Below are 19766 nucleotides of genomic sequence, written 5' to 3' on the forward strand. Positions count from 1 at the left end.
TCGTTCATTCATGTATTCATTCATTCATGCAGTATGTGTGTGTGTCCGTGTGTGTGTCCGTGTGTGTCTGTGTCCGTGTCCGTGTCCGTGTGTGTGTGTGTGTGTGTGTGTGTGTCCGTCCCCGTCCGTCCGTGTCCTTGTGTGTGTGTGTGTGTGTGTGTGTGTGTCCGTCCGTCCGTCCATCCGTCCGTCCGTCCGTGTCCGTCCCTGGACGTCCACGCTGTGGAGTATATGGAGGTCAGAGGACAGCTGGCAGGGGTCACTTCTCTCCTCTGCCGCGTGGGTCTTGGGGATTGAGCTCTGGTTGTGAGATTGTGAGGCTTGGTGACAGCACTTTTGGCCACAGAGCCATCTTACTGGCTTTGTTTGTTGTCTTTGAGACAGAGTCTCACTGTGTAGCCCAGGATGATCTCAAACTCTGAGTAGTTCTCCTGCCTCAGCCTCCTGAATGCTGAAATGATGGCTGTGGGCCAACTTGCCTGGCTGTTTTCACACCCTTTGAAGATAGCCTCTTGTCAAGTCGAAGCAGATGTGTTCCACAATTGAGCCAAGTTTATTCTGCCCTAATCCATGTTTCTATGGCATTATGTGTTGGACATTTTTATTGAAACTGTAAATAGAACTTTTGGGCTTATTTCTGACAAATTATAACAAAATGATTGTCATGGTTTTAGACCCCAGAGAAAACGGGTTGGCTTAGATGAATGGATTTCTGAGGAAACAGAGACAGACGCCACAGAGTTCCCATTACTTGGTTGCTTGGTAGAGATCTGTGTGGGCTTTGTTTTGGTGTCCCTTCGGCTGTCGCTTGGCTGTGCATCAGCTGACCCCATTTCATTAGAAGACTGTCTCTGTGAATGTGCCCTTGCCTGACCAGGGATAGCCTGTAGCTCGTCCTGAGTGGAAACGTGTGCTCTCTCCACGTCGCTCCCAGATGTATGCCTGTCGTGTCTCCGTGGCAGTTTTCGTTCTTTAGCTTACATTATCTTTCTCTATTTTTATATGGAAACATAAAGCCGAAGCATGTCTGAGAAAGACAGTAAAAACACTTAAATCTCTGTGTCTCCCCTTATGTAAGAATTTACGTTCATTCTTTTTAACATTTAAATTATTAACTATACAATCTGGATTGATTCTTAGAGTGATTTGTTATGTTGTTTGATTAGTAAAATAATCAATGGTAGATAATAACAATTGTAGTTTTTTATGGCCCCTACACACATACACACACACACACACACACACACACACACACACACACACACACACACACATCCCACTTAAATAAACAAACAAATCTTCCCCACCACTAGGAGCGTGTTTGAGGATGAGTGTGCCGTCTCACACTGTCCCCTGTGCACATTTACAGAGTAGCTCATGTGTGCGAATGTGGTTTCCTTCCTGTGTGTCACCTGACTAGAATGAAAACAGCTCCGCTCTGGTTTTGTCCTCCATTTAAAGTTAGTTGGACTGTATCTCCAGTACTTTCTCTAACAAGTGGCTTTCTGCAGACTCTCTTCTGTGGCTGACAGTGTGTGGTGTTGTGGGGTTTTTGGCTGGTTGGTCGGATGCTTCTCCCTCTTTACCTAACTCCTGACTCTGAATCCCAAAGCACTGATGCTCCTAGCCTGAGTCATTAATCCCCATCACTTTCCTTTCTTAGTCCTGGGAGGTTTCCTTCGTCCCTCTTTAGAGCCTTTTGTTTGAGAAGCAGCAGTTGGACAAGTCTGGGTCTGTGCTCTGGCTCTGCAGCCTCCAGCCAGCCAGCCCACGTCTCTCCCTGCTGAGGGGGTGCAGGGGCCCGACTTTGCAGGCTTATTGTGCAGAATGGAAACTAGGCTGCTGTGATTATTGTAGATGGGTTGGTAACGGCTTTCTGTAAAGGGCCAGATGGTATTTTAGGTTTGAAAGGTCCTGTAGTGCCTGTCTTAGCCACTCACTTCTGCCCAGACGGCGTGGACGCAGCCACAGACATGGGACGTGGCTCTTCCTGGCCATGTCCCAATACGTTTGTTTGTAAAAACAGATGTAGGCCTTTTTCCACATGTTGGCACACTTGTGATCCTAGCACTCAGGCGGATCAGGAGTTCAAGGGCAGCTTCACCTGCATACTGGGTTCCCAGCTGGCCAGGAAGATGTGAGACCCTGCTCAAGCAAAAGCAAAAGCAAAGTGAAATCAGTGTAGCTTGGTTTGGTGGTGCACACTTGTAATCTCAGCACTGCAGAGGCTGAGACAGGAGTTCTAGGAGTCTGGGCTACATGAAGACCCCGTCTCAAAATGAAACAAAAATCCAGGAGATGGGCCATAGTCTGTTGACCATTGTCCAAGACTAATAAGAGTAACACACGAAGAAGAGACGGAGAGCAAAGTGAATTCTGTGCAGCTCTTACTTGAAGTGGACCTTTGAGAACTGAGGGCGACTTAAAGGCTGGTTTGCAAACTCAGCCATTAAAGTCTGTGTCTGTCGACATGTTAAAGGGAGTGGCAGGGGACAGCCAGAGTCAGGACAGGGAGACCAGAGTGAGCCGGCATGGGGCTGCAGCTCACCTGAACCGGACTGAGGGCTGTCTTGTTATGACCTCCCCCGTGCCATGTGACGTGACACTCACATCGTATGTGACATGGCAGGTTAAAAGCTCCACCGCTGTCATACTCTGCTCAGTTGACGACTTGCAGTGAAAATTCCAGCGATAGGAGCCGTAAAGAACATCGCTAGTCTACTCATACAGATGGAGAGCATCCTCACACACATCCCTCCTTGTTCTCTCAAATACAGTATATTAAAAGATCCTCTAGACGTGGGGTGTCGCTCAGTGGTGAAGCCATACCTAGCTCACGTGAGGCCTGAGTTGTCCTCATTGCTGCAGAAAACACAAACCCAGTGGTAACAACCATGACCTTGTGATTCAGCCATTTATGGGCCAGTCTTAGGTTGCCTTTCACACAGCGTTTATTGTCCAGCTATTTCTTTCCCATCAGATTATTAGTGATGGTTACAGCTGTAAGGTGAGTTTTTAGCCTGAGGCCTTCACATTGAATTTCTGTGCCTACCTTAACTGTTAGCCCTTTACTGTAGACGGAGGCCAACTGCCTGCCGCTGCTGCAGGACTGAGCCGAGTGCTCAGAAGACACCACTTCCCCTGTTGCCATTGGGTAACCATCTTCAAACTTCCTTTTAGAAACTGATTCAACAGGACAAAAAGACAGAAACCAGACTCCTGCTCCCACTGCGGCTCAGACTTCCGCTCCTTCCAAGTACCATCGAACTCGCTCTGGAGGGGCCAGAGATGAGCGCTACCGATCAGGTGAGAAGGAATTGCAGAAGTTATCCTGTCTGTAGTGTGAATTGTGTGTTTTGAGCTGTATGAACTGTGTTCTGAGCAATGTGAACTGTTTGTACTGAGTAATGTGAACTGTATTTCCCAGGCAGTGTGAACTGTATATCCTGGGCATTGTGAACCGTATGTCCCAAGCGGTGTGAATTGTGTGTCCTGAGCAGTGTGAATTGTGTGTCTCAAGCAGTGTGAACTGTGTCCTGAGCACTTGAGCTAGGAGGTTCTGTTCCTTCACTCAACGGTGCATGTACTGAGTGTCAGCTATAGATTCTCAAGTTTTCTGACCAGACAGCAGCAAATGAAACCATTTCTGCCCTCAAGAAATTTCAGTTTCAGAAAAGGATCCAGGCAAGCACAACATCACTGTGAATAAATAAGTCAAAGAAGGTGGGAGGCAGAGTCGCTGGCCGGCCGGCCATGGCTCTCAGACCTGACCGGTCTCAGCGGCACTTCCCAGGGTGAGCTCCGGCTGACAGCCCGTGCTCTGCGGCCGGTGGTGTGCAGAGAGCCAGTCCCAGAGCACGTGTGTGTCTCTCTCACGCCCGTGCACTGTCTGTTCGCTCTGCCGCACCTCCTGTGACTTAGGGACCAGAACTAGGCTGGAAAACTTAACTGAGTACTAGTTTGTTTCCTCTAGATTTCGTCCCCTTTTACCAGCTAAAGTTACCATGACCTTTTCTCGAATTGAAAAATACCCTCTCGGAAACAGCATTTAAAGGGACACGGTTACAGAGCCGACCATCCCTTCTGTGAATGGACTTTATTAGACACATATTTTTACACATGGGATGATGAAGATGAGAGATTCTCAGTCACCACCGTGAAACTACTTCACATCAGACCAGTTTCCCTTGAAACTCACCTTGTCCTGAGGGGTCAGGTAATACGAGAGCCATGGCAGAGAGACAAGAATTAGTCAGGGAAGTGGCACCAGATAGTAGGCCCAAAAGTAGTTCATTTTAGCTGTAGCTTGGAGTGCAGGGACCAGCAGGAGTGAAGACAGGCTAGGGAGGCTTCCAGAGGCCGAATCTTGAGCATTCTTAAGTGTACTAAGAGATTAGCAGAGCAGAAATCTGTTCCGATTTTATTTGTTCTGGTAGCTCACTCCAGTGCACACTGCTGCTGTGCACAGCTGTACTCCAGTGCTCACTGCTGCTGTGCACAGCTGTACTCCAGTGCTCACTGCTGCTGTGCACAGCTGTACTCCAGTGCTCACTGCTGCTGTGCACAGCTGTACTCCAGTGCTCACTGCTGCTGTGCACAGCTGTACTCCAGTGCACACTGCTGCTGTGCACAGCTGTACTCCAGTGCACACTGCTGCTGTGCACAGCTGTACTCCAGTGCTCACTGCTGCTGTGCACAGCTGTACTCCAGTGCTCACTGCTGCTGTGCACAGCTGTACTCCAGTGCACACTGCTGCTGTGCACAGCTGTACTCCAGTGCTCACTGCTGCTGTGCACAGCTGTACTCCAGTGCTCACTGCTGCTGTGCACAGCTGTACTCCAGTGCACACTGCTGCTGTGCACAGCTGTACTCCAGTGCTCACTGCTGCTGTGCACAGCTGTACTCCAGTGCACACTGCTGCTGTGCACAGCTGTACTCCAGTGCTCACTGCTGCTGTGCACAGCTGTACTCCAGTGCTCACTGCTGCTGTGCACAGCTGTACTCCAGTGCTCACTGCTGCTGTGCACAGCTGTACTCCAGTGCTCAGAGGTCCTTTGGGGACATGAAGCAAGTGAAGTAGGATTGCTTGTTTGGCTACTGGATCATGGCCCAGGCTGCCCTTCGATGCCCGAGTCCTCCTTCCTCAGCCCCCCAAGTGCTGGGATTCCAGGTGTACACCACCACTCCAGTTAAACACAGCTGCATTGAAGGGTGGATCAGAAGGAGGTAACTTACTCTGGAAGCAGTAGAGCATATCCAGACTTCCTGTTTGTCGCCAAGCATCCAGCCTGGTTTCCTAGGTACCACTGTCACCTTTGGAGGCCGACTCACAGCCAGCGGTGTGCTCTAACCAGAGGAGAAGGGATTGGGCACTTAGAATTCTCATTTCTAGCCTTCTGGGAAATTTTGATTTTTCCCCTGGTTTATCTTTCTTTCTTGACGTGTTAATGGATAAAAGACTTAATTTAAGGGACCAAGAAAATTATTTCCTGAATTCTGTGTCCAGAACGATTGTAGATCAACAAGGCTTTGTGAGCTCACTGGCTGATGTGAAGTTTGTGATTCTCTCTTCCAGAAACCTCGCTGTGATCTCTAGCCCCTGCCATATTCTGAACCTCTTTTAGAATCCCCCAGCTGATAGGCAGTGTAGTCTGTGAGCCAGGTGTTCGGTGAGTACCAGGACAGTGATAGGGCTTCAGTGGTGGTCAGGGTGGTATTTATCTTTCTGGGATTTGGGAGAGGGAGGAAACCAACCAGAGACAGGCCAGGAAGGAGCAGTAAGAAGGGAAGAAAGGGCGAGTCACAAAAATAATCTCTGCGGCTCAGTGGCTGACAGCACTTGCTGTGCTGGCAGAGGATCTAGTTTGGGTCTCAGCACTCACATGGAGTGGCTCACAACAGCCTGTAAGTCTAGCTCCGGAGGATCTGATCCCGTTTACTGGCCTCCAAGGGCACCCACATGTATGTATGCAAACACACAACACGGAAACAAAAATGAAAATAAAATAAATCCTTTTTGTTTTTTGTTTTTTTTTAATCTCTGAAGGGATGGAGAGATGGCTCAGTGGTTAAAAGTACTTGTATCGCTGGTCGGTGGTGATGCATGCCTTTAATCCCGGCACTTGGGAGGCAGAGCCAGGCGGATCTCTGTGAGTTTGAGGCCAGCCTGGGCTACAAAGTGAGATCCAGGACAGGCTCCAAAACAACACAGAGAAACCTGTCTCGAAAAAACAAACAAACAAAAAGAGTACTTGTTGCTCTTCCAGAGGATCCAGTTCCAGGGGATCTAATGCCCTCATCTGGCATCCAGTAGCATGAGCATACACACACACACACACACACACACACACACACACACACACACACACACACACACACACACGAGAATGTGGCAAAATACCCATACACATAAAATAAATAATGATAAGACTCTTTAAAAAGCACTTCCCTGACATTAAAAAGAAATCTCCAAAAATATGAAAAGCTCTGAGAATTGCAACATTGTCATAAGGGGAATATAAAAGGGCAGGTAAATATAGATAGACAAACCCTGTGGCTTTGAGTGTACTGGGACCTGTTCAGTTGAATAGCCATGGAAACTCTCAGCACATTGGAGAATGTAATGGTCTTAGAATTCGGACATTCCTGAAATCAGTAGCAACTGCAGAGATGAGGGAAGGGAGCTTCCACCTCTGGATCTCTAGTCATGAGGAGGGCTGTACAAGATACCACACACGCCGGGCGGTGGTGGCGCACGCCTTTAATCCCAGACTCGGGAGGCAGAGCCAGGCGGATCTCTGTGAGTTCGAGGCTAGCCTGGTCTACAGAGTGAGTTCCAGGAAAGGCGCAAAGCTACACAGAGAAACCCTGTCTCGAAAAACCAAAAAAAAAAAAAGATGCCACACACAAAGTAGCTCACGAGCATAAGGGATGGTTAGTAAAACTTGCAATCAGAGTGAGGTGGTATGTACACAGGAAGGCTTGGTACTTTAATTCTGGTAAGCATGATAAAAAAAAAAAGCTCTTGTTTATCAGCACCTGTGACATTTCAAACAGTCACAATTGACTCTAAATAGCCTTTGTGCTTAATGTTTCAGATATAATTGTAAGAGCTTATGTTTTCAGAGTTTATTTATTTTATGTGTGTGTCTATTTTGCCTGCATATATGTCTGTGCATCATGTGTGTGCCAAGTGTCCATGGAGGTCCAAAGAGACCATTGGATCCCCTGGAACTGGAGTTACAGACTTTTGTGAGTCAACATGTGGGTGCTGGAAATGAAACCAGGGTCCCCTGGAAGAGCAGCCAGTGCTCTTATTTGGTGAACCGTCTCTCCAGCCCCTGCTTTTAGGAGTTAGTTTAGCTCCTGTGACCTGCTCTTGATGCTTAGTTAGAGGACCTAGAACATGCTGCTGATGTAATTAGTACTTCTTCTTCCTGACCGTTAGGAGTGGTACAGCTTTCTACACAGTGTGGTTGTTTCCAAGTGTAGAAAACACACAGTTAATGCTTACAGCAGAAAGTAAGTCCATCTAACGACACCGTTGATGTTGATCTTTTGAGAAATTAAAAACAATAAAATGAGAAAGGACATTCAGGGTGTGTTAGCATCACCCTGTTAAGCTGGAAAACAATCCTCAGCTTCCATGGCTTCTGGCAGAGAAATCCAAAGTCAGCTTTGTCCAGGGACTGAACATCGGAAATGATTTCCTTATCAGCGATCAAGATGAGTCCTGCACTGTTGAACCGTCAGAGTCTGTTAGGACGGCTGCTGCGTTCTCATCGGTGGGAAGCTTGGCTAGAATAACTGGTCTGCCTCCTTTGACACCAGGGTCTGGGCCAGGGTTTTCCTGCAGGGACAGTAGGGTGGCCCGGTATTCTTGGACCTGATGCTCTGACTCCTACTGTGTGGTTCTTAGTGACACAGATGGTTTAGGCCTCCCAAAGACTTATCAGCGGGGACGATGCCTGTCTTTGGCATGTTGCTCTCACGTTTCCTATCACTTGTAGACAAACTTGGGGAGATAAAGAACCAGTGAGAGCACTGGCTTGCTCCTGTTCTGTCATTGAGAGAAGACTTTATCTCATTGGAATTGGTTTCTTATTTTCCAAGACAGCGGCAAACCGTATTTCTTCTAATACAAGGACCCTTTTTTTTTGTTTGTTTGTTTTTTTTTTTTGTTTTTTTTTGTTTTTGTTGTTTTTTTTTTTTTGTTTTGTTTTTTAGATTTATTTATTTATTTATTATGTATACAGAGGAGGGTGCCAGATCTGATTACGGATGGTTGTAAGCCACCATATGGTTGCTGGGAATTGAACTCGGGACCTCTGGAAGAGCAGTCAGTGCTCTTAACCTCTGAGCCATCTCTCCAGCCCATACAAGGACCCTTTTAAAAAACATTTTAATATATCTATTTTATAAGACAGTGTCAAGATTTCATTAAGATATGGCAATCTGGATTTGAGTAGACTTAGGGAACACTAAAGTAGTACGATAAATCTAAATGCACGTAAAATTATTTCATATGAGAACCCAAAGTAAAGTAATTTGGTACTATGGTTTTAAAAGTAATAGCCGGAACTGGACATGGTAGTTAGTGTCCACCTATAATCCCAGCGCGCAGGAGTCTGAACATTAGTTAACGTTCATAGGCACAGAGACAGGAGAGGAAAACACACCCTCCTATTGAGCTGGTGGATCTTGCAAAGTTCTCACTTAGTGTTGTGTGTTCAGATTGTTTTCCTGACACAGAATTACTAATTTCTTTCTTTTTGGTGGTTCTAGGGATTGAAGTAGGATTGGACTAGGGCCTCACACCCTCCATGCTTGGCCACTGCATGACCCCCACTGCTCATTTCTCTTACTGTTGACAAAATGACCCATAAAAACCTCCCCGGGGTGTAATTGCAAGCAGGACAGCAAACTGGGCTGTGAGAGTCCACGGGAGTCACCCCGTGTCTACTACACATGCTCACCGTCAGGCTGCAGTCTTCGGAGTTTGTGTTGGGGAATGGCGCAATACCTCCCTCTTTCATCGGGATGAGAGCTTCTCTTGTCTTTGTCCAAATCTGTTCTGTTTGCGGAAGGCGGCTGCCACAGTGGTCCAGGTCATGTCTTTCTGTAGTAATACACTTCATACTACAGAAGGTGAGGACCTGAGTTTAGCCAGCAGTGATGGAGCACTTCCTCTGAGCTCTTCCTGTGGTCTGAGCACAGCATGACGTGCTGGGAAACACAGATAAAAACACACGAGTCCTTCACACAGTCCAGGGTACAAAGGCAGCGTCTAAAGGAGGGGCGGGGAGGGGGTGACTTGCTGCTGAGGGCAGGCTGCTTGCTGGTGCTGTCCATCTAAAGGAGGGGCGGGGCCGGGTGGGGTGTGCTGCCCAGGGCAGGCTGCATGCTGGTGCTGTCCATCTAAAGGAGGGGCGGGGCCGGGTGGGGTGTGCTGCCCAGGGCAGGCTGCATGCTGGTGCTGTCCATCTAAAGGAGGGGCGGGGCCGGGTGGGGTGTGCTGCCCAGGGCAGGCTGCTTGCTGGTGCTGTCTGGGCCATTCTGAAGAATAAATAGCTCGTTTACTCTGTGTAAAAGAACATGATTTATCAAAGCAGATAATGTGAAATATGGGGTTGAAATTCTATCTTCCTGCCTCACTTAGTACATAGAACTGGGTTGTCAAAGAATTTGCAGGGCCAGAGAACTTACTTTTGAGGTTTGTTTAGAAAAACTAAGAATGGCTTAGAAAACACAGAGAAGTGTGAGAAATCGCTAGATATTAACTATGTTATAGTGATCTCATAATTAGAACAGTTTGTGCAGTGCACACGCCTGTTGGCAGACTATTAAGATAGAGCATCAAGTTCAGCTGTAGACCAGTGTACTTCTGAGAGTCTTGACTGTGGGATCTGTAGCCGGCATTGCAGATCACCAGGGCACACAAGGACTATTGAGATACTGGTGTTCACACAGGTGGACGATGGTGTAGAGCACACCTGTCTCCCACTTCACCTTCTGGATTAGAGATCTGAATGATACACGGATACGCGTACCAAAAGAAACCAGTGGAGTCTTCTTTTTTTTCTTTTTTTTTTTTTTTTTTCCTTTTTGGAGCTGAGGACCAAACCCAGGGCGTTGTGCACCACTGAGCTACATCTCCAGCCCCCAGTGGACTCTTCTGTCACTTGGACTTTATATATAGAAAGACTTTCTGATGCAGTAAAGGCCACATAAAATTGTTTATGGTGGTGGGAAAACAGCAGAAGTTTACCTCTTGGTAATTTGTATCTGGTATCTCGAACGTAGGAAGAGAAATTGAGGGAAGACAAAGCCAGAAGTTGGTGGGGAAAATGGTCAGATGACGTGAACGTTTATTTTACCTCAGCGGCAGGCACAGGCACTTGCTGCCAAGCCTGATGACTTGAGTTCACTTCTTGGGACTCACATAACGGAAGAAATGAACGGTCTCTGACCTCTACATGAGCACCTGGCCCCCAGTACTGTCTTAGTACTGTGATGAGATGCCATGACCAAGGGAACTGTACAAGAAAACATTTGTCAGGAAACCCAGCTGGTTGTTGTTGTTGTTTTTTTAACCAAAACAAAACCTCACACAAAACAGGCCAGGGGCAGTGGCGCACGCCTTTGATCCCAGCACTCGGAGGCAGAGGCAGGCGGATCTCTGTGAGTTCGAGGCCAGCCTGGGCTACAGAGTGACTTCCAGGACAGCCAGGACTACAGAGAGAAACCCTGTCTTGAAAAAAAGAAGAAGGAGAAGAAGGGGGAGGAGGAGGAGGAGGAGGAGGAGGAGGAGGAGGAGGAAGCAGCAGCACCATCACCACATGGATTAATTTAACAGACGATATCTAACTGAATATTCAAAATTACTGTCATCATTTTAGAACGGCACATTCTTTTGGTATCCCTGTCAGAATATATAACCTGAATCTAGTTATAAGAATATATCAAAGCTGCCAACAGTAGGGGATATTTTCTGAAAGTAGGCTGTCCAACAATGTCACGGTAATACATGACAGGAAGACTAAGACACTATCCCAGAGTATAAGAGGATAAAGAATCAGGATGACTAAAGGAAATGTGTATCTAGATTAGGAGAAGCTAGCAGGAAACCATGGTGTTATTCATGTTAACATTCAGTTAACTGAACTGACATGTGGATCGTGAATCCGAAGTAGGATGAGCGCATCAGTGCTGAGGCTCCAGACTAAAAAACAAGATCTCACTGTAGCCTTGACTGGCCTCTACTTCAGAGAGAGCTACTTGTCGCTGCCTCCTGAGTGCTTGCTAGAGCACACCTGGCTGAATTTCCAGATTTCATAACTCCACAGTGGTTATATAAGAGAAAATTCTTACTCTAAGGGAAGTATTAGTAGGAAGTGCATACTCATCGATTTCGCCCCTTTCCTTGGAGTTGATGCTAAGGAAGGAATTAGATGTGTCCTAAGTGAAAATTATTCTTAGTGTGGACAGTAGTAAGAAAAATATAAACAACTTAATATTTGATATTAGAGGGTTGCTTAAGTTGGGATCTGTTAATTCAGTGAAATACTCTGGAGCCCTTGAAATTCCACTGTGGAGCTGTTTATATGGTTAGATTCTTATTTGTGTTAGTCAGCACTGTTGGGGTGCACGAGCAGCTGCCGACTTGGGCTACCTTAAATAGCTGGTGTAGGTCACAGAAGGAAAACCCTAGAAAGGGAGAGAACTCGGGGGAATCTCACTTGAAGTCCAGAATCTCTCCTTTCTGGGGCGTTGTCATTAGCTCCATGTGCTCTAGGACCTCCGCTTTCTGATTCAGAGTTTAATTCCCCCCAAAGAAGGGTCTGCCTGGATGAGCTCATCTGAGGTCACACTTAAGAGCAGAGAAGCCTGGAAGGATGTGGCTGGAGCCATTCCTGGGTGAGGAGAGACCGTCAAGTGGGAAGAACCCTGGGTTTGCTCTACCTCAGTAGGATCTGTAAGAGCCTCCCTACTTGCCTTTAGTCTCTGTGTGTGAGGGGACAGGTGTACATGTTTGTGTATGCATGTTTTGTGTTGGTGTGACTGGCTGTGTACTTGTGTGTGCATGTGTGTGCAGGCTAGCAGTCCAAGTTGAATGTCTTGTAAGAGGGTCATTCACAGAGCAGCGGCAGAATTCGTCATACTGTATGCAGAGTGGTGGGGGTGGGGGGTTGTAGTGGGGTGGAGAGGCCAGAGTTCTGTTTGGAATATGTTAATTTTCAGGTTCCTAGGATATGTGCAAGAGGGCAGAGCTGTGTGCAGACTGGAAAAGGAGTAGCATGTGCCCCTGTGACTTTCTAGACCAGAATCATCCCTTCTGTTCCTGTGGAACAGACCCGAAGGGCCTCAGCTGAGTTCTTCCCGACAGCCAAGTACATCCTAAACTGCTTTGGTTGGACATGTTCTGATCAACATTTTCAGTTTAGGACCCAGTAAATATTTCCTTAGAATTAACTTCAGTTCACTCAGAGGAGGGCTCCCTCGGGCACAGGTGCTCGCTAGACTCCCGGCCCTCTAGCCCTTAGCTGTGTCCCACGGTCCCACAGAATCAGCCTTCACTGTCCTCTGTGACATTGCTCTTGACTTCTTCTCCTTCTGTCTTCGCTTTCATTTTCACTGATCTGACTCAGAAGATAAAGAAAACCACCTAACCCTCTCCCTTGCCTATTTGTTTTAAATTTAATTTATTTTTTTTGTGTGTGTGGTTTTTCGAGACAGGGTTTCTCTGTGTAACTCTGTCCTGGAACTCGCTTTGTAGACCAGGCTGGCCTCGAACTCACAGAGATCCGCCCGCCTCTGCCTCCCGAGTGCTGGGATTACAGGTGTGCGCCACCACCACCCGGCCCCCTTGGTGTTCATCCTTCAGAGGTTACCATCCAGCACACGTACAGATAACTCCGTCTGTTTAACTTTTCAGATATCCACACAGAAGCGGTTCAGGCTGCCCTCGCAAAGCACAAAGAACAGAAGATGGCTTTGCCCATGCCCACCAAGAGGCGGTCCACCTTTGTCCAGTCTCCTGCGGACGCGTGCACTCCTCCCGGTGGGTCTCAGAACTTCTCCTTGACAGTTGCCGAGTGAGGCCTGGAAGTCTTGGCCCACCGTCAGATGAGCTCACGGCCTGCAGTCTGATGGCAGCGGCGGCGGCGGCCACTTTGTGCACAGCACATGCAGCAGGGCCTTCTCAGACCTGTGCAGACAGAGCGCTCCTTCTGACTCTCCACACTCCGGTCACCTGTGAACACAGGCACGCCCTTCTGTGAGGACAGGGCTGTTTGCTGTCTCCAGATGAGATCTGTAGCCCTCGATTTAACCCATTAGTCTCCTCAGTTGATGCTTCGTCTCGGTTCAACAGCCGTCCTAGGAGTGGGTAGACTTGGGATGGAGTTTTGTGTGTAAAATCATTAAGGATTTTAGGAGTACATTAGTACAAATTTGAAATAGATCTGAAAAAAGTAGACATTTGTTAATATATTTTTGTATCTTTAAAGTTCTCCTTTTTATTGTGAGTTCCAGAGGTAAGTGGGAAATAGATAGATCCCTTCCATCCTTTATTCCTTCCAGTGTGAATTTAGGAGTTAGAACTTCATATCCTAGGACCAACTAGACAAATCTCAGATTTCTTCCCTGTTCAGAATGTTTCACCAAACTTATAAAAACCTTTTTTTCTTAGATCAAATGCCAGATAATATTTTTTAATGATTTGTTTATTTTTATTTTATGTGTATGAATGTTTTGCTTGCATGTATGTATGTATACTGTGTATGTGCCTGGTGCCCTTGGAGGCCATAAGAAGGTAACAGGTCCCCTAGAACCAGAGTTACAAACTGTTACAGGTGCTGGGAACCGAACCTGGGTCCTGTAAGAGCAGCGAGTGCTCTCAATCCCTCCCCCACCCCATCTTTCCATGGCTTTGCAGAGCTTCCCTGGAGGGCTGCACTGTGGGGTTGGTTTTCATTCACAGCTGCCGTGCTGAGCTATGCTTATGGATCCAGGCTCTTGTTAATAGTTTTCTTCTAGGTTTGAACTACCGTCTCAGAGCACTTGGGTTTGCTGTGGGCTCATTAGCTGTGTGTGCTTTTTTCCCTTCACATTTGTGGTGTCAATATGTTTGAAAGAGAAATAGCTCTGTGGCTTCAAGTGTTTCTCAAAATGTAACACAGGATACCTCTAGCAGACTAACACAATGAGGCATTTTGTGTCCATAATGGTGCATACTTCAGACCCACTCATTCAGAATCTTGGATGGGTTCCCTTCCACATTCGTAGAGTATACAAGTTGGATCCTTGGGCACAAAGGGGGCTCTCAGTCCAGTAGCCGTCCATGTTGGCAGATCCCCTGCAGCATGGCTGAAGGTTCAGTTTCAGTAAATGGCAAAGGGTAGGGAACAAGGCGACATGCAGTTCTCAGGAGCAGCCCTCTCCCGGCCTCTGTCAAGGCAGTGCGGGTTCAGAGTAAATGGCTGCTCTCATGGCTCTGGGTTAAAAGTGAGAGTGCCCCAAAGATTGGGAAAGGGTTCACAAGGAGTGGAACCCTTTTTATCAGTCTTTTCATAAGAATCACTGCCAGAGGGGATTCACAGCTGTTCCCTGATGAATGGAACCATAGTTGTTTGCTGTCTACTGCGAGCCTCTGAATTTCCAAATCGGCATGCTCTGTTCTATGTAGAATCTTCAAGATGTAGTGTAATGTTCTTGATCACATTACACATGTTAATAATTTCATAACAAAGACATAATCCTCTCTCCTAAGGCCCAAGTTCAGTAGAACAGGGCGATTAGACTTCCTGTCCATTTATCTTCCACTCTAGAAGTTTCTGAATAGGAATTTATTGGGCCACCTCCATATGCCATTTGGGACATCTGTGTTTCCCAAGAGGAGATGTTGAGGCCCCTGCACAGCAGCCTCACACAGTCCCAGGGAGGTGGATCGTAGTGTCCTTACCCAGCAGTTCTGCACACACCAAGCATGAGGATTTTGCTGCAGAGAGGACAGGTGAGGGGCCTGTGTCCTTAGGGATCTGCTAGCACCTTTCATGTTAGCAGTAGACTCTGCCATTCTGGCTGGGTGGTGATAGCACACACCTTCAAACCCAGCTTGGGCTGGGGTGGGGCTGGGGGAATGGAGCAGAAGCAGGCAGATCTCTGAGTCCAAGGCCAACCTGCTACAGAGTGAGTTCCAGGATGGCCAGGGCTACACAGGGAAACCCTGTCTCAGAAAACAAGACAAAGAGCATGGCTATGCCTGCCATGTTGCAGTTTAAGACACTAACTGTGTATCCCAGGACCCGTGACTGCTAACTCAGATATTACAGTTTTATCTGGCTCATCTACTTTTGCTATCCCCAAGTACCCAAGTTAAGAGGCTATGTTATAGGGGTGAGAAGGAGGAACAGAAATGACATGATTGCTCATCATTGAATGTTTTTAAAATCAGCATCTGGCAGTTATAAAGATGATCCACAGGTGGACAGCTGGAGGGAAGGCTTGGTGGGCTCTGCATGCCCAGCTCTGTCGTCTCTAGCTCCAGCACCACACGGGGAGGATGCAGATGGGTTCCTGGGGTTCCCCGGCCAGCCAGTCAGCCTAGCAGAAATGGCATGCCCGTGTTCCGGGGGAAACCCTGTCTGAAAAATATGGTGGAAATCTATTGTAGAAGACACCTTGAGTCAGCCTCTGGCCTCCATAGGCTCACCCTGCAGGTGTACCCACACATCCTACCTCATGCATACACACAAATAACCCGAAAACCGTGGGCCACATTTGCACATTTCACAACATTTTAACCTTGTTCTTTTGCACTGAGTGTCCACACATCAGGTGTGAAGGCTCTTCCTCTTTGTGTTGTGTTGTGGGGACCTCACTTCCGGAGCACTGACCACTGAGCTGCTTTCCCTTTGGGAGATGTACAGCCACTTGGATTCCTAACCTGATGAAAAGGGCGTCAGGCGGAAAACCCCAGAAACTTTGGCTTCACTTATGACATCACGCAGTTTGGAAGAATAGTGAATAGTTGGCATGGGGAATGATTTGTCTTTTTTCATAAATAACTTTCAAATAAGGTACCAGTCAGTCTAAAATGTGACTATTGGTGCCTACACTGAACTGCCATGGATTTGAAAATTTACGTTCTCTAAGTGTGTAGTGATTTCTAGTTTTAATGCCTGTAGCCTTTCCCCATCTTTTAGATCACCCAGTTCTCCTATGTGCTGAGATCATTTACTGATGTCATGAGGCGGTTACCTCAGCTTGCTCTGTGGAGTCTTTGTGTAGCACCATTGCTCATTCACACAGAAAAACAATGCGAACCCACAGCATTTATTTACTTATCTCTGCTTCTGAGCCTTTTCTGCAGCTGTGTGGGCTTTTATTGTTTCCTTCTGCAAGAGTGGGCAGATAACCTCCAGCACCGTGACCTCAAGACTGGCGCTAGTGGAGGGGAGCTTTGTGTGGATGTGTGGGAGTCCCATACAGGGCTTGTTTGTCAGTGCCTATGGTTATTTTGGGGGATGGAAGACAAGGATAAACTTTCCTCTCCATAGTTTGTTTTTAAACTTTTACTACACTATTTACCTCATTCTCTATATTTCTGTATATTAAAATGATGTCCTGGTACACATTGGGATATTGTTAGTTTTTCGTCTACCTCAAGGATCCTTACAGAATTATGGTTCCTTACACTGTGCCAAGGACTTCCACATAACAAACACTGCCCTGCCAGACTTGTGTTTCTCATAAGTGCTTTGGGAAGTAGGAAGAGCAGGCGTTCTGTAGACCTGAGACAGCATGTTCACGGTCACCGAGTGACTTGCTCATTATAAAATAGTAGCGGTCAGATTCCGTCTTCTTCCTGAGTGCATCAATCTACCAGTTGTCACAGGTAGTAATTCTTTTACCTAACAGCTGCCTGTGTATGTACAGTACTAGAATAGTGTACATTAAATAGCCATTGCCTCCTGAGATCTACAGACCAAAACACTGTTCAGTCAGTTAAATGTTTCTTGAAAGGGAATACCGGACTGGGGATGAGGCCCAGCATGCCGGAAGTCCTGGGTTCAGTCCTTAGCACCACAAGACAGGTTTGGTAGCACACGAAGAAGGTGCAAGGTCCTCTTTAGTTACGTTCTAAGTGTGAGGCCAGCTTAGGTACATAGATCCTGCCCCCGCCCCCAATGAAAAAGATTGGTAAAGGAGAGATCTGATAGACTACCAGCTGGCAGGATTCCCCAAGGATTGTAGTTTCTTTAAAACCACAAAGTAAGCGGTGGATAGACTAGACCGCAGTGAGGGTGGGTCTGGGTTGGTTCTGCAGCATACTTTCATTGTTCAAAGGGTTATGAGCTGTAGTCACATGTACTTGAGGAATAAGTCATGAATAGTCAGTATTCTGTAGGCCAGTGGGTAATACACAACCCACCATGTCATCAGGTCAAATTTGTGGGGTTTTTTTTGTTTTGTTTTTTATCTGTCTATCTATCTATCTATCTATCTATCTATCTATCTATCTATCTATCTATCTATCTATCTATCTATCTATCTTTGTTTTTTTCAAGACAGGGTTTCTCTATGTAGCTTTGTGCCTTTCCTGGATCTCACTCTGTAGCCCAGGCTGGCCTTGAACTCACAGAGATCCGCCTGCCTCTGCCTCCCAAGTGCTGGGATTAAAGGCGTACACCACCACCGCCTGGCCCAAATTTGTGTTTTTCAATAGCTTTTTGTAAAATTTAAGGCTTGCTAATGAAAGTAATCTCATACGTAACATGATTGCATACATTTCCTATACTACTCAGCGGGAGGTGGGAACGGAGGGCTGCAGGCACAGGGCTGAGTAGAGAAAATTCACTTGTCCAGAGATGATATCAAGGTAGATCACCTTTGGGAGCTAGTAAAGAAGACACTTGAGGAACATTAACCAACTGCAGTGGGGCTAGAGTGTCATTCAGTCCTGGGACGCATGTGTAGCTGGCATGGATCCCTAGTACCCTTCCCACACAGATGAATACAAAGAAAACAACAGATAGGAGGAAGATGCCTAAGATCTGATTGTCGTGTCAGAACTAAGACCCAAGTCCAGAGCAGTCGTGACTAGTTGATTAGTTAACTAGTGAGTGTGGGGGGGGAGGGGGAGGGAGGGAGGGAGGGAGGGAGGGATGTTTGGTTCTCTCCTTCTACCATGTGGGCCCCAGGGATTAAATCTGAGTTGTCAGCCTTGGTAACAAGCACCTTTACCCACTAAGCCATATAGCAGTTCCCAGAGTGGACTGATTCAAAAGGTCATTCCTGAAGCCAGTTAGCATTTTTGCCTCTCATTCTGGACTGTTTTATGTTGAGTATGTGCTTTCTTGAAAGTGACGAGCAGTGGGTTGGGGATCTAGCTCAGTGGTAGAGCACTTGCCTAGCAAGCACAAGGCCCTGGGTTCGGTCCTCAGCTCCAGAAAAAAAAAGAAAGGAAGAAAGGAAGAAAGAAAGAGCCGAACACTAAGGGTTGTTATGTATTCTGTCTGGCATTCAAATGGGCAGTAACTGGGTGTCACAGTGCAGGCCTGTAATCCCTTCACCTGGGAAGTGGAGGCAGGGGCACCAGAGGAGGTGAAGGTCCCCTGAGTTACTGAGCCAGTCTGGCCTGCCTGAGTCCCTGTCTTAAAAGAACCCAAACGAAACAACATAATGCTGTCTTGTCTCCCAGTATATTTATAGCATTTGTTTTCCTGAGCAGATTTTCAGTAGCCGCAGGAAGGATGGTCTGCTGAAATCCTGCTGCTCCTTGGGCAGTGGGCTGACGTCTCCCCCCCCCCCTCCACCCTCCTTCCTCTCGTCTTTAGTTTGGATGCACCGCCTAACTTTATCCTGCTCTGCCATAGGCCAGTGCAGCTGTATTTATCAACCAATCAGAGCAATACATATTCACAGCGTACCGAAAGACATCCCACAGCAGTACCCAGGAGAAACTGCTAGTGATACACAGAGATTGAGAGACCCTGAGTAATTAGTGAATATTCCTTTTTTCCTGGTTTGTCAGGCAGTTCATGGTCCTGCCCTTAGAGTCTCTGACCAGTTTTTCATTCCCTAGCCAGCCTTCTGCACATAAGGGTGGTTGTGGAATCTAAAAGTCCTCTTGGTAGTTTTCATTCTCCCTAGGAGGTGCATGGCAAGTGAGTGTCCACAGCTGTGGGTTTAGTGTTAGTTTAAATGGCTCAGCCCCTATCTCCAGAACGAACCTTTTTAAAAACTAAAAATGTGTGTGTGCTTGTTTGTGTGCGCACAGGGAAGGGCTGTGGGGAGGGCTGAGGACCCCCTGCAGGATGGTCCTCCCTTCTCTCCCTGCACCATGGGAGTCCTGGGAATCAAACTCTCAGCTTGTCCGGTGAGCCGCAGTCACCCTCAGCTCTGAGCCCTCTGGCTGCCCAGAACTGACTAGTCTTCCTTGTATGCATGTGCTTTCTCCTAGTCCCCTTTTACCCTGTAAAGATTTTTCTTCCTAAGTTTTAAATTTCCCCTTGCCTATGTAAAAACCATCTCTCCTCAGAGTATTTCTGGAAGAGCTAAAGTCCCTGGACCTTTCTGTGTGCCGGAGCCCCATCCACCCTTTCCCCTTCTCCAGAAGATCAAGCATTAACTGTTCCCTTGATGGGTTTGCTCATCTGTTCTCTGAAGCGCTTGCTTGAAGTCTCCTGTTCCGTGCCCAATCTAGATGTTTGGCATCTATGAATGTGCTGATGTATTTTCTTTCTTCTTTTTTTAAAATCTTT

At 47.1% G+C, this 19766-nt stretch overlaps 1 protein-coding gene across 3 annotated transcripts in view; it reads left to right on the forward strand.

Moving 5' to 3' along the window:
- The window catches only part of Dip2b (disco interacting protein 2 homolog B), a 199100-nt gene that overhangs the window by 97425 nt on the left and 81909 nt on the right, over positions 1 to 19766 (forward strand). For all 3 annotated transcript variants that reach the window (XM_076556826.1, XM_076556825.1, XM_076556827.1), the window contains exons 3-4: positions 3181 to 3306; positions 12935 to 13060. In XM_076556826.1, the coding sequence (XP_076412941.1) occupies positions 3181 to 3306; positions 12935 to 13060 (252 nt within the window). The remainder of the gene's footprint in view (positions 1 to 3180; positions 3307 to 12934; positions 13061 to 19766) is intronic.

This window comes from Peromyscus maniculatus, chromosome 20 (assembly GCF_049852395.1).
Source record: "Peromyscus maniculatus bairdii isolate BWxNUB_F1_BW_parent chromosome 20, HU_Pman_BW_mat_3.1, whole genome shotgun sequence".
Taxonomy (NCBI): domain Eukaryota; kingdom Metazoa; phylum Chordata; class Mammalia; order Rodentia; family Cricetidae; genus Peromyscus; species Peromyscus maniculatus.